Source organism: Larus michahellis, chromosome 15 (assembly GCF_964199755.1).
Source record: "Larus michahellis chromosome 15, bLarMic1.1, whole genome shotgun sequence".
NCBI classification, from domain to species: domain Eukaryota; kingdom Metazoa; phylum Chordata; class Aves; order Charadriiformes; family Laridae; genus Larus; species Larus michahellis.
The window spans coordinates 3,225,872-3,238,524 of NC_133910.1; the positions used below are offsets into that span (position 1 = coordinate 3,225,872).

A 12,653-nucleotide genomic window follows, 5' to 3' on the forward strand; every position below is an offset into this window, starting at 1 on the left:
GAATGGAAATCCTACTGTGTGAAAATCCAGACCCACCATTTCTGCCCTCTCCGGTAGTGCCCCAAGCTGCTGCATTGACCACTTAAAAGATTTGGGTTGTGTATTGTGCCTGTTACGTTTTTATATTGCTCGTCCTACAGTGTAGAATTTCACTTGCTGTCTGGTCCCAGCGCTTTTCAGTATCAAACATGGGAGATCCTAGAAAATCCATTTGCTGCTTGATTGTACTTAGGTTTAAAAAAGCTGTCGCAGATGAGCTTGGTTACAGTGCCCTTTGCCCAGACAGATGGAAAGGACCCTTCTCCCACGCTGCAGTGCAAGTGTCACGGCAATCACCTGGTGACTATTTGGGGGGCATTGGCGCAGCTTTTGGCTGCCCCTACGGCACAGCTGTGCAAAGGGGTAGGTCTGTCAGTGTCTCTGCTACAGTTAATCTAGCTCTTTGCTGCTGGAAAAAAATAGGAAGAAATAAACTTTTCAGCTGCATTATATAACGCCTCCTTTGTGTTAGACAAAATTGCATTAGAATAACTTGGAGTCATGTGTAGGACTCGATCAGTGCTTCTGAGAGATCTCAGTCACCTCTCTGTGACTGTAACTCAGCGTTACGGCATCTCCGCTGTGCTGGGAGGAAAGGCAGTCCTCTGGCTTGAAGTGAGGAGATCCAGAGATGTCTATATATTGCTGTCTGTTTGTGTTATAAAGAAATATGTCCTTCAAAGTCTGGAGTGCCTCTGGAGAAAGGTGTACGGGCAGAGCCTGGAACTTTTCCCCTTGTTGTGATGTACCCTGTTCATAACCAATAACGAAACCGTGCGCGCTTGCAACGGCATTCAAAGATCTGGAAGTGGGATTCTTCCTGGCAGATGTCAGCCAGGTGGGTATACAGAAATGACACAAAATGCACCATAACTGTTGTAATGGGGTTCTGGGAGTAGGATTAGACAGCCAGTCACACAGCCAACATAGTTGGTAATTGGTAAGATTTCAAATGCTAGTGTGGGTGTTTGGGAGCGACTAATGTGTGTCAAACGCAATGGCTTGTTAGCCCATACCAGGATGGGCAGATGCTACTCAAGTAGCATCAACTGTGTAGAGTTCAGGAGGTGCCTCTGGGGTTCTGGTTTGCTGCCTGCTGTAACTGTTGCTGTTACGTGGAGCTCTGTGTTTCTTGGTGATGTGAATTGCGGTGGTTTGACCAGAAACATTAGCTGAGTGGACTTGGGCTGGGCAACATAAAGTCCTTGAGGAGTGTCTGGTCATGTAGACTATGGCACAGGTTGCTCTTATGTGTCGCCCTGTTCATGCCCTGCTCTAGAAATGCCTAATTAAAAAGCCTTTGGGGAGGGCAGAGAACTTGTTGAGGAGCTCCTTGCATTGCCTCTTTGCACGGAGAAAGTGCTGGTGGGGACAAGTGCTGCCGGTGTCCCTCCATCCTGCCGCTCCAGGCACGTCTCAGCCCCTGCCTCATGAGGGCTCTGCCACCCTCAGTATTTCTACAGCGGTGACGACCCACCTGCTGAAAGGTTTCCCCCAGGCTTCCTGGAGCATATCGCACACAGCTCCTCTGCTCTACCCTGGGTCCTCCTCCGTGTATCTCCCGTGTCCTTATGTGCAGCCAGGAGAGTCTGCAGGACAGTAGATAAGGCTACAAAGAGACTATTCTGTCCTTCCCAAGAGGGTTGGCCGTTGGGTCACCTGTGTGGGTAGCACTGCTGCAACGATCATGTCCCCCGCGGCTTCATGTAAGCAGCTGTGGGATCCTGTTCTCGTGCTGCAGCAGGAGATAGATGCCCTGGGATTGTTTCTCTGCACCTCCTGAGCTCTGCCCTACTCATATTTCTCCTGGCTTTTCTTTTTGAGAGAAAAAATGAGCTCCTGAAATTCGCTGCAAGTCCAAGTGCCCGCTGATGTATATTTATTACGTGCGGCTGAAGTGTGTGTGTGTGCATTTGGCTGTCTTACTGAGCAGGGACCATCATTTGTTTGTTGTCGTGAGTAATGTGATCTAAGCAGAAGGTGCAAGCTCCCTAGATTCTTAAATTAAAATCTCTGCAGAGCGACTCAGGGGAGTCTCCTGTCCCAGGAGAATTAATTAAGCTCCATGCAGTTTGTTGTGTGGTAGGTCCTTTTAATAGCTTCCTAGAAAATAATGGCTTAGTTGCTCTGTGCTAGCACTGTTGAGAGCATCTGCGGTGCTGCTAACTTTGGTCTCTGTGGTCTTGTCCTCTCCTGAGAGAGTTGCAGCAAACTGTGCACCGATTCCATGTCTGGCACCCGGGAAGCGACTGAGGCTTAGTGTGCTGTTGCTGTGATCAGATTTGAAGTGCTTGTATGTGAGATCTCACTGTGGTACTGCTCTTTCCTTCCAGCACGTTCTTTTTCGCCTTGCTGCTCCCAAGGCATGAGTGCCAAAGGCAAGGGATGACGCAGTTGTCCTTGAGTCATGACCTTGGTGCTGCCCCTCCGCTGGCGGCTCCCCGGCTGATGCGGTTTGGGCTTGTGCAGGTTCTCCTCAGGGTCCTGGCCCGCACGATGTCTGACACACGCTCCTTGGCTTCCTCAGCACGCTTTCAAGGGCACAGATGAACCAACGCCTTTAAAAATGATCTCTCTTTGCCCTTGCTGCCTTGACGCCTACAGAACAGTACTGGCACCCCAAATGTGGTGATAAAGTAAGTCTTTTCCTGCGGCTCTGCTTTGCGTTGCTCTGGCCTACGGCTTTTCTTTGAGAGCATGTGACAGTGTGAGCACACAGACAGAAGACTTTTGCTGGGTGTTCCAGAACCATCTCTATAGTTAGGACAAGAAATATTTGAGTTGAGCGTGTGGTTCATCTTAGCCAATTTCAGGGCTTTGGTGTCTAGTCTAAGATAGCCCACAGAGAGATAAGAATTTGGTCTCACTCCCTCTCTTCTGACTTAGAGAGGGCTACAGAGTGACTTCAAACAAGGGCACGAAGTGTTAATTGCTGTGAAAGGGTAAATCTGACAAAATGCCGAGGTACTTGAGTGCATGCCTTATCCCAGGTTTTCTACTGCAAGACCAATTTTTGGCTTAGATCGGGGTTCTTCATGGAATCTAGATATGTTTTTTTTCCACTTACAAATTTTCCGGTGAGTGATATAAACTCTATCATGCTTTGATTACCTGTTTTAAGTTCTTCCTGCTCTGTCCTCTCTTCTGTCCAAGCTTGGTGACTACAAATTCCTCCAGGACTCTGGGGTCTTTGACTTCAAAATCCATTGCTGACATCCCATTTCCCTTTCTTGAGGGTGAGAGTTTAAAATTTTAAAACTTAGAGTTAATTTTTTCCAGCTACCATCTCCCTACATAGACATTTCAGAAAACTAATTTTTGTCAGGGTATTGTTACTGTTAGGTTTAAACAACGTAGGTGTCAGCGGTCTTTAATGACTGAGGTGTTAGCTGTGGATATGCTGGCAGCGTTCCCCTCTCTGCTTGGTGACAAGAGCAGGATTGCAGCTGTGGGAGGACGTTAAGTCCTGATGATGAAGGAGGTCTCTTCTCTCCTGTTTTCCTCAGATGCAGCACTGTCAGATGCTGTCACAACAGATTCCTGCTGCAACTCCTCTGGGCATTATTTCTGAAGGAACACTAGAAGGTGGTGGGTGTTCTTTATTTTTCCGTGTAATACTCCTGAATAGTCCAGGTTTTGCTTAGCTTGCTGCTGTGCTCTAAATGGAGTTATCTCAGGTCTTTCCTGTGTCTCCGAGTGTTTCGATACACATTTCTTCCCTCAGTTCAGCGTCAGTTTGGTGGATTGCATAAATTTGTGTGTAGCAATTTCTCATAGCTGCTAGTATGCATCAAGGCCCCTCTCATCCTGTTGATGTGATTATTTCAGAGACGTGAAGGCTATTCCATGCTCATCACGTTGTAATTGAGATCTTTGTTATTTGGCGGCTTTCCTCCTTCTAGCAAATGTATCTCTAGATCTATGCTTCTTCACAAAATCTCACTCAGTTTCTCTTCCAGACCTGAGTCCAGCTTTGATGCCTAATGCGCAGTGAGGACTGAAAAATGCCCTCAGAAGGGCAGCTGCTTTTGCTGCCTGTGTTGTGCTGCCCCATCCACCCTCCATGCTCTTGAAGTCGTTTTGATGGAGAAGCAGCCGGAGAAGATGGTGGTGTTTTCTCTGAGGCAATGGCAGTCTTGTCTGTACTGGTTAGACTCAGTGGCGCAGCGTACCAAGGTTGCGGTCCCTGGTTGATGTTCTCTTGTTAAATCGGGCTGTGCTGACTGTGTAACATGCAGGTCTGATCTGCTACTAAAATGAAAGCCTCTCTCCAGATGAGTCAGGGCTAAACTTGTCGTGTCATTAGCTGATTACCTCTCAGTACTACCTGCTCATTTGTATGCGGCTTTTGCAGTGTCATACACTCAGGGTTATAGCTCATCGGCCCGTGTATCTGTAAGGCACCTTGTACTTCATCACATTTATGTGAAACAAGTTTCCTTTTTTATCTCTTGCCAGTTAAATTATCCTGAGGTGTCTCTGCTCTGAGCCCAGTTGAAGGGTTCTTTGATGCCATCAGGAGGCTTGATGGGACTTGAACCGCGTTGGGCTGTGGTAGCGGAGGCAAAACTGAGCTGAGAGAAAAGCACGATTGTATGACTTGTATCAGTACAGTGCATTGATAAAAGAAATAGAAAAGAATGGGATGAAGAGAGCAGCTACCATGTGTTTGAATTCTGCTCTGGCTTTATTTTGACCAAGTCAATGGGTGGTCAAGGAGAGGGGGTAAGTGGCACGTTAACGATAGGGGCAGAAGCTGGTAAACTGGGGTGGCTGCGAGCACAGTGAAGGCAGCGAAGGAGCACAAAAGTCTTGGCAAGGGGAGACTCGGCATAAGGAGCTAGTGTGGCCAGCAGAGTCCCCTTGGCAAAGGGCACATGCAGACATCTGTGGGAGATCAGCTGAGGCACAGCCAAGGAGAAGCCAGTGGCACTTGGGAAGCAGGAATGTAGAAGGGGACTACTGAGATAATAGGCAAAAAAATTAGTCTGAAGTTTGCAGTGTAATTGGCTGGAAAACCCCCGCCGCACATTGTACTGTGCAGGCTTCATTGCGTTATTAGCTGTTGCTAGTTAACTGTGATCAAGCGTCCACGTTCGTTTGCTCTTAAGTTGGCCTGCAGCGTTGGAGAGCAATGGAAGTGGAACAGTAGTGACAGAACTGCAGGTTCAGCTTGGGCTGGGCAGCAACGTTTTTGAGTAGCAATGTGCTCCTTGACCGTACTTCTGACCAGCGAGGAGAGGGCTGGGTATCGCCTGTTCTCCAGGAGCTCTGGCGGTTCGGGTTTTATCCTCCGACCTCATCTGCCTGGGGAAACAGGAGAGCGAGGTTAGAGACACTGCAGCACCTTTAAAGTAGGGCCCGTAGTCTGAGTGACACAAGGTGGGATGGAGGGTGGCGGTGCTTCTGTCTGGCTCCGTGTTAGCCATTTGCAGTTTGGGTCTTAGCAAGTGCTTGATACTAATTCTTTGAGCTGGTGGTTTGCAAGCTAAGGGTGAAGTATTGGTTCAGATTTTAAGGCAGACAGATCGGCTTTGGGCCTTGGCAGAGAGATGAATGGAGAGAATGATGTATGAGCTAACGTGCTCTTGGAGCTTTTGAACTAGTTACAGACTAAATTTTGTCATCGTATTTTAGCATTTTTGTGTAAATCACCGTGTTCTCTCACTGATAATTTGCCTGAGACTTGCTTGTTGTTATTTTTTTCTACATGGAGTGACTGCTGATGCACAAAAGAAGCTTCAAAGTCCTTCCCAAGGGTGTAAGTGCCCTATTTGTGAATTGTGTTGATGATGCCTTGCAAGGGCAGGCGTTTCCATGGGAAGCCTTGGAGTCACAGAGGTCTCGGTGGAAAAGATCTTTTAAGTCTTGAGCTCAGCCATCCGCTCAAAGTGGAGCTGTTGCCAGTGCTACGTGAGATCAGCCGTGGCTTTGGCTGAGCCATAACCACCTCTAAGATGGAGTGCGGGAGTAGCTCAGGAGCGCTCTTGCAGCTTCATAGCCTGATGTTAGAATCACAGAATCGTTTAGGTTGGAAAAGACCTTTACAATCATCAAGTCGAACTGTTAACCTAAAACTGCCCAAGTCCACCACTAAACCATGTCCCTCAGTGCCACATCTACATGACTTTTAAATACCTCCAGGGATGGTGACTCAACCACTTCCCTGAAGTTGCCACCCTCCACCTCCCAACTTTACATTTGTGTGTCCCGCATTTTGGCCAGACAGAATGATAGTGGGTGCAAGGAACATCCACGAGGCATTTGCCCCCCTGTATGGGTGAACCATGATGGTCATCTCTTTGTTCTTTGTAGCGGGGATTGTGTGCTAATTGTGCAGTTCCCCAATGTGACAGCCTCTGTGTGACCATTTCTGGGAGTGCTTATGCATTGAGGAAGACAGTTTGGGCAACTGTTACTCCAGACTAGTATCTAAAGGTACAGCCTGGTACTACACAGGCAAGAATCTGGAAATAGAAAAAACCTCAGCACTGAATGTTAGCCTGTAATGACGCAGAAGGTTAAACCTTGCTTCTTGCATAGCTCCAGCTGCACTGCTCCAGAGCATTTTGCATTTGGCTGTGCTGAAGTTTAGTCCCAGGGAGATCAAATTACTCTTTTTTCATCGTTCGTATCGATCCCCTGTTGCTGGCTGTGGATAACAAATGGACTTCTCACTCCTTCCAGCTCTAGTCGCTCCGGGAGGTATATTGTAGCTTTGTTAATCTTTTCCATTTTGGGAGGAGGTGTATAAAAGCAGTGGGGGGAAAATGCTGGCTACACGGGCTGGGATATGCTGCTGCATCGGGTAGCAAAGCAGAAGGTTGTTTTGGAGGTCAAAGCCATTTTGCACTTAGATGTTTAATGGCCGTTATGAGCGTGGCTTTTTGTGGCAGCATGAGCTGGAGAGGGATGTTCTGAGGTTGAGCACCTCTTTCAGAGGACGATGATGGTGGGCATGATGCCTTGATATGGAGAGTCTTCCCTGTTGCAGCGGGTCTTCATCTCCTCCCCCAAGAGCTGCTGGTGTGCTTGCAGGCTGAGGGTGCTTGGCTGCTGGGGTTTGTTGGCCTGGCTTGCCAAGGAGGTGGGTGGCTGTTCCATCTCACTGTTTGCGAGCCTCAACCCTGGACTGACCGTTGGCAGATATCAGCCTGATTGCGATGCTGCAGACCTTGGAGAGATCGTTCTACAAACCTGGAGAAAATGGATGGCTGGGGAAAAGCTTGTATTAGCTCTCTTGAGTCACAGGTTTGTGGGGTACAGGAGAACAGGCACAGCAGCAGGATTTTACGAATGTTCTGGTAATAGAAGACTGGAGATTATCTTTAATGTATACCAAGGAATGCATGCCTTGACCAAGGATTCCTTTCCTGTGTGGGTTGAAAGCAGAAAGCTTTTCCGTGGTTGGAATATTCATAGGTTTGCTCTCTCATGTAGGCCTTGATGTGGGATAAGGGTTGAGCTCACCCTGCCTGATTGATTCTTAATATATTTCAGTAAAATCTCAGTCATCCACAGGACTTGAAATCCATCAGAGAATCAGGAACTGCTTTTGTGGGGTGTTGTGGGGGTCTCTCAAATAAGGTTGTGCAGTTGGTGCTTGAGAGCGTAGGGTTAAGGTGGGTGAAACGGGTGTTAGCATTAATGTCTAAGCTGTGGTAGCTCACGGAGAGGAGCATTCAGAACCAGAGTAGAAGGCTGGGGTGGTGGTTGGGACTGCCGTGGAGATACTTTCTTCCCTGGGCTGCCAAAAGAGGTTTAACTTAAGGTGGTTGGAGACAGCGATCCAGTTCCTATGTGCATCACAGAAACAAGACCCAGTTTAATGCAGGTGCGTTTCAATATTTCTTTCAGTTTTAACAGAGAAGCTAAAGACTAAAATAGTCCTGGCCTTGTAGTCCAACTCTGTTTTCAGCTTTGGCCAGGGGAAAACGGAGGTGTGTTAACCAGGAAGCCCCCACTGCTATTGCAGCAGGTTTAAATTGGTGTTACCTGAAGATGAGGGAAAGGCAAGAAAACAGCAGTATATTGAACTGTTTTTTCTTTCTTTGGCCTTTAACCGTTACCCATCTCTTTCCTTCTCTCCTTTCCTGCCTCCTGTGGTGCCTGGATGCGCAGAGCGGCAAGGGCTTTTGGAGAATATCTTTCACAAAACCATCCTGAAAGTAGAAACGGCTCAGGTAAGAGAATTGACATGCCTTGTTTATACCCGTATGTGTGTGCACCTATTTATTAATAGACCTTAAAACGAAAGTGCATTTATTTATCATAAAGGGTTAGCGTGAGATCTCATCAGCAGAGAGACGGGAGGAGTCACCTTCTGGATCCGTGAAGCCCCTGAGGAGAAAAGGCAGTTTGGTGACTCAAGGGTTGGGTGGGCTGTGTGGGGACAAGTTCAGTTTTGGTGGACAAGTGCCCTGTCATACATTCACCCCTAGAGCTGATAGGGGTGACTTCCAAGAGTCCTTGGAAGAAGTTTCAGCTGGGAAATGAAAGACGGCACTGCCCAAGGCTTCTGCACTGGCTTGTCGCTCCTAGGCCTTGCTTTCCCTAGGGAACGGGGAAAAAAAAAAAGTGAGTTCCAGTGTGTTGTTAACTGACACGCTTAGTGTCTGTGCAGCAGTCTGTCTTTGCTGGCAAAGGTAACCTCTGCATTTATTCCCGGCGTTTCCTTCAACAGGGGTTAAAACGAGGTTTTGTTTGAGGACACCAGCATGTGCTAGCTATTGTGTTAATTATTTAGATGCAGAAATTGCCCTCAGCCTATGACGTGTTCTGCTTGATGGGCAAGAGACCATGAGAGAAACTCACTTGACTTTGAACATGGCCGTGTCTTCTCTGTGAGGAAAGAAAACATTTTGCAGACGATAAATTCACTACGAAACCTATAGGAAATGCTGTGGAATGTACAGAAAATCCTGTGTGAACAAGTAGCACATTGTTCTGTAGCATTGAACTGTTTTGCAGGGGATAAGGTTATTAAATAGAATGTGATGTAGAGTGATGTTACCATTTTAGGTAAACTGTCTGTGTTTAATTAAACCTCTATAGGCAGGAAATGCCTCTTGCTAAAAGAACAAGCCCAATCACACTAGTCTTTGACAGCCATCTGAATGAGTCCCTGTGTTTTTTCTTGGATCTGTTCTAATGACCTTCAAGTTGTCCTTGGCTGAATTGTGCTAACTTTGTGAATGGAAGGGCTTTAAAACTATGTACTGCAGTTTTCTTTGATTTTTTTTTTTTTTTTTTTTTTCCAGGCATGAGAAACTCCAGTGATACATTACTTAAATTATTTGGTCTACCACCCATGGTGGTAGGAAGGGATGGGAAGGAAAAGGGAAAAGGCTGGGTTTAACGCAGCTGAGGTGGAGCGTCTGTGAGGCAGAGGGAAGGAAGGGGTTGTACAGACAGTGCAGAGACAGGCCGGGCAGGTCTGAGGAGGCTTCCCAGAATGGCAAAAGCATCCTTTCGTGGCCATTTTTGCAACTGCTTCCATCATCTGGAGTCTGCTGATCCTTTTCTGTATTCCCCCACCCCAGCTTCCAACAGGGAGAAGAAGGGTGGTCTCCTGCTCGCTTTGTAGTGCCCTCACAGTACGGGGGGGGGGGGGGGGAGGGGGGTGTCACATTAAGGCCAGATATAGAATCTCTGATGGAGTTGAGAGGAAATGGCAGATCTGTTTGGCTGCCTGAGACCGGGGGAGTCCTTGGCAAAGCCAAGGAGCAGGAGCCTCTCTGATGTGCGCTTACAAAGCTGTTGTTTGACTCAGCCTTATGGGTGCTCCTAGCGCTCGTTCCTCTCTCTGACTGTAGGTAAGGAGAACATGGAAACAGAGCTGGTGTGACTCCTGGATAATGTGCTGTTATCAGGGTCCCCACACCAGTGCTTAAATGCTCTCTGTGCTTGTAACATATCCATACGCTCTCCAGCGGAGCCTTTTCCTACCCACTGCCCCCGTGGTGTCTCAGGCTGAGATTGTATTTGAATCCAAGCGAATTTAGTTGCCACAGGTAAGAATCAAGCAGTGAGAGGTACGCATGGATATACCACAATCCTTATGGGATCCTTAAGTATTGACTTGGAAATAAAGTTCCCTAGAAATTACTCTAAATGTTTATAGAAGAGGGAAAAAAAGAATCATCATTTTTTAAGTCATCTTTTGAAATTCTTCAGTGTATAATTTAACACAGTCTGTAACGTTTCTTTATAAATAACCATGGCAGGAATGTTGCTATCCTATAAAAATGTTGACAGTAGAAAATTTGGCTCCCTTTTGTTTGTCCCAGTGGTCCAATAACAGAGAAGTCAATTCTTTTCCTTCCTGTGGAAATTCTCGATATCTCAGGATCACTTTTGCAAGTTTCTGAACGCTTCACCTTTGGCTCAGCAGAGCGCTTAAGCAGTGTGATCGGCCTCATGCAGTGACTCCAATGAAACAAATGAAGGGCCTCTCCTACATAAGTGGAAGATGTAGCACACCTACAGAAGTACCTGAATCTGCTCCAACTCACCAGCTTGGCTGAAAAGAACAGGGAGAGGTGGTGTTAGGGCTGTACAAGCCCACGGGTATCCTGTAGTTAAATTCCTGCTTGCATGTGTTGCTGCCTGAGGTCCAGAAAGCTCAGCACACTGAAGAACTGATGCCTCAGTCCATGTACGTCACTGTTCAAGGAAATCTGGGCTTTCACCATGAGTGTTTTTTACCTGGTGGGACAGGCCTGCTTTCCGTTGGAATAACCCCAGCTGTATACGTGTGTGCTCCCTGCACTGCCGGCAGACTGCAGCTGGGATTAAGGCTCTAGTTGATATGGGAATGGAAGGAGGCAGGCCTTGACTTCAGTAGTTCATAGTCCAGGAAAAAAAAATGGTTTAAGAAAAGTTTGATTAATGCATTGAGGGAAAATGGTTGTGGTCTTTGAGGAGCAGGAAGGTGGCAGAGCCTTCAGTGGGACTGTGGAGGCCTAAATGGAGGAGGGAAGGGCAGGATCCTCCTCTTCTGTGGATCCAGGAACTAGAACCCTCCTCTCTCCCTGTGAAGGACAATCCTCATGTGGAAGATGAGGTGGGTGTGAACCTTTGGGATGCTAGCTCTTTTGCTGATTTGCCTCTAATTCAACTCCTCGGCAGAAGGGTGGAGCTCTGTAACACCCCTGGCAGACACAGGAGACACCATCTGCATGGAGATGCCAGGTGTGCAGAGACAGCCCCAACTTACTCGGTTTCTGCTGCACTTTGCTCTCTGAGGATCGTCCATTTTTTTTATCTTTAGAGTCTCTTGACTCCAAGGAAAGGAGGTCGTATAAAGGCTTTTGCATCCCACCTCTTACTTCGCATTCCACAACTGATCAAAGAGCTTCTTCTTTGGTGGTAACTTCTACACCCCAGAATTTATTTCTGGTGTCTCTTCTGGAGAGCTTGTGTGTATGTGTGTGGCAGAAGGGCTTTGAGAAATTGGGGAGTGGCAATGAAGAACTACAGAGGAATTGTATATCAGCATCACGCTGCTATGTCTGAGTGTTTTAATGAGGGGTGAGTTATTTGCAAGGCTTTGTTTACCTTCTGTTTTCAATAAAACTGCAGTCTGTCCATGCTCCGTTTCCTTCAGTAGGGCAGTGGGTGTGGAGTTGAACATCAGCAGGAGGTAAAGAGGATTGCAGAGTACTGCGGGGTGTATAAGTAGTGAGAAGAAGGTGAGGGAGAGTATTTGTTGTTGGTTACAAATACTGATTCTTCCCGATGTGAGGCCTGAGAAGTTCATGGCTCAGAAATATTGTGTGACTGTCCCTCTGCAATGCTTCGGTGTCTTGTTCTGGAAGGAGGTTTTTTTCAGGTGACTTGAGAGGTACATTTACTTCTCTGTCGCCTGGCTCAGAGTGCTCTCGCCATGTTCTGTGAGGTTACAGCAGGCTGATGGCAATACGGATTTTTCTTCTCTTTGTTTCTCTTTTGGAACACGGAAGCTGCCTGGTGACGGAGTATGAGTTGTTGGCAGAGGATGAAAGGATTGTCCCCTTGGGATCACTTGGATTTTTTTTCTCCCGATCTTTAAGATATTCTGAGGAATTAGAAAAAAGGGAGGATTGGACTCTGCCATAGCTGGCGGGACACGGATCTGTTAAGGAAGCTGGTGCCGAGGTGGTAATTCACCTCCTGCTCTCTTCCTGCCTCTGTTCATTGCTGGCTTATTCATGCAGGCTGAAGGTCGGGGAAGGTTCCCAAGAAGAGCACTCTCCCTTGGTCATCCATAGTCCTGCCTGACTCGTAGCCTTCTGGTACCTTCCAAAGGCTTTCCATCTTGTCTGTGGCGTGGTTTTAGTGTAGGAGTGGGCGTCCCTTGGGACAGACCTAGAAGAAAGACAGGCAAAAGGATTGAAATGTTGTGAAAGGGAAGTGTAAAAAGGCTGCAAAGAGCAAAATATAGAAGAAGTAATCACTTGGAGCGATTGTTGGATAAAGAGTTTTGGACATTCCCAGAGTCCCCTTCTCCCAGGTTAGATGTCAGAGGCCCCACACTGAGATACTGTTTTAGATATGTTAATCACCATGTGCTGGAACTATGAGAGGAAAAAGATACTGAGGGCATGGGGCAACGAAATTAAAAATGACAGCAA

General features: G+C 47.2%; 1 protein-coding gene across 4 annotated transcripts in view; it reads left to right on the top strand.

Moving 5' to 3' along the window:
- The window catches only part of NSMF (NMDA receptor synaptonuclear signaling and neuronal migration factor), a 47,776-nt gene that overhangs the window by 893 nt on the left and 34,230 nt on the right, over window positions 1–12,653 (top strand). For all 4 annotated transcript variants that reach the window (XM_074609307.1, XM_074609304.1, XM_074609305.1 and 1 more), the window contains exon 2: window positions 8,161–8,222. In XM_074609307.1, the coding sequence (XP_074465408.1) occupies window positions 8,161–8,222 (62 nt within the window). The remainder of the gene's footprint in view (window positions 1–8,160; window positions 8,223–12,653) is intronic.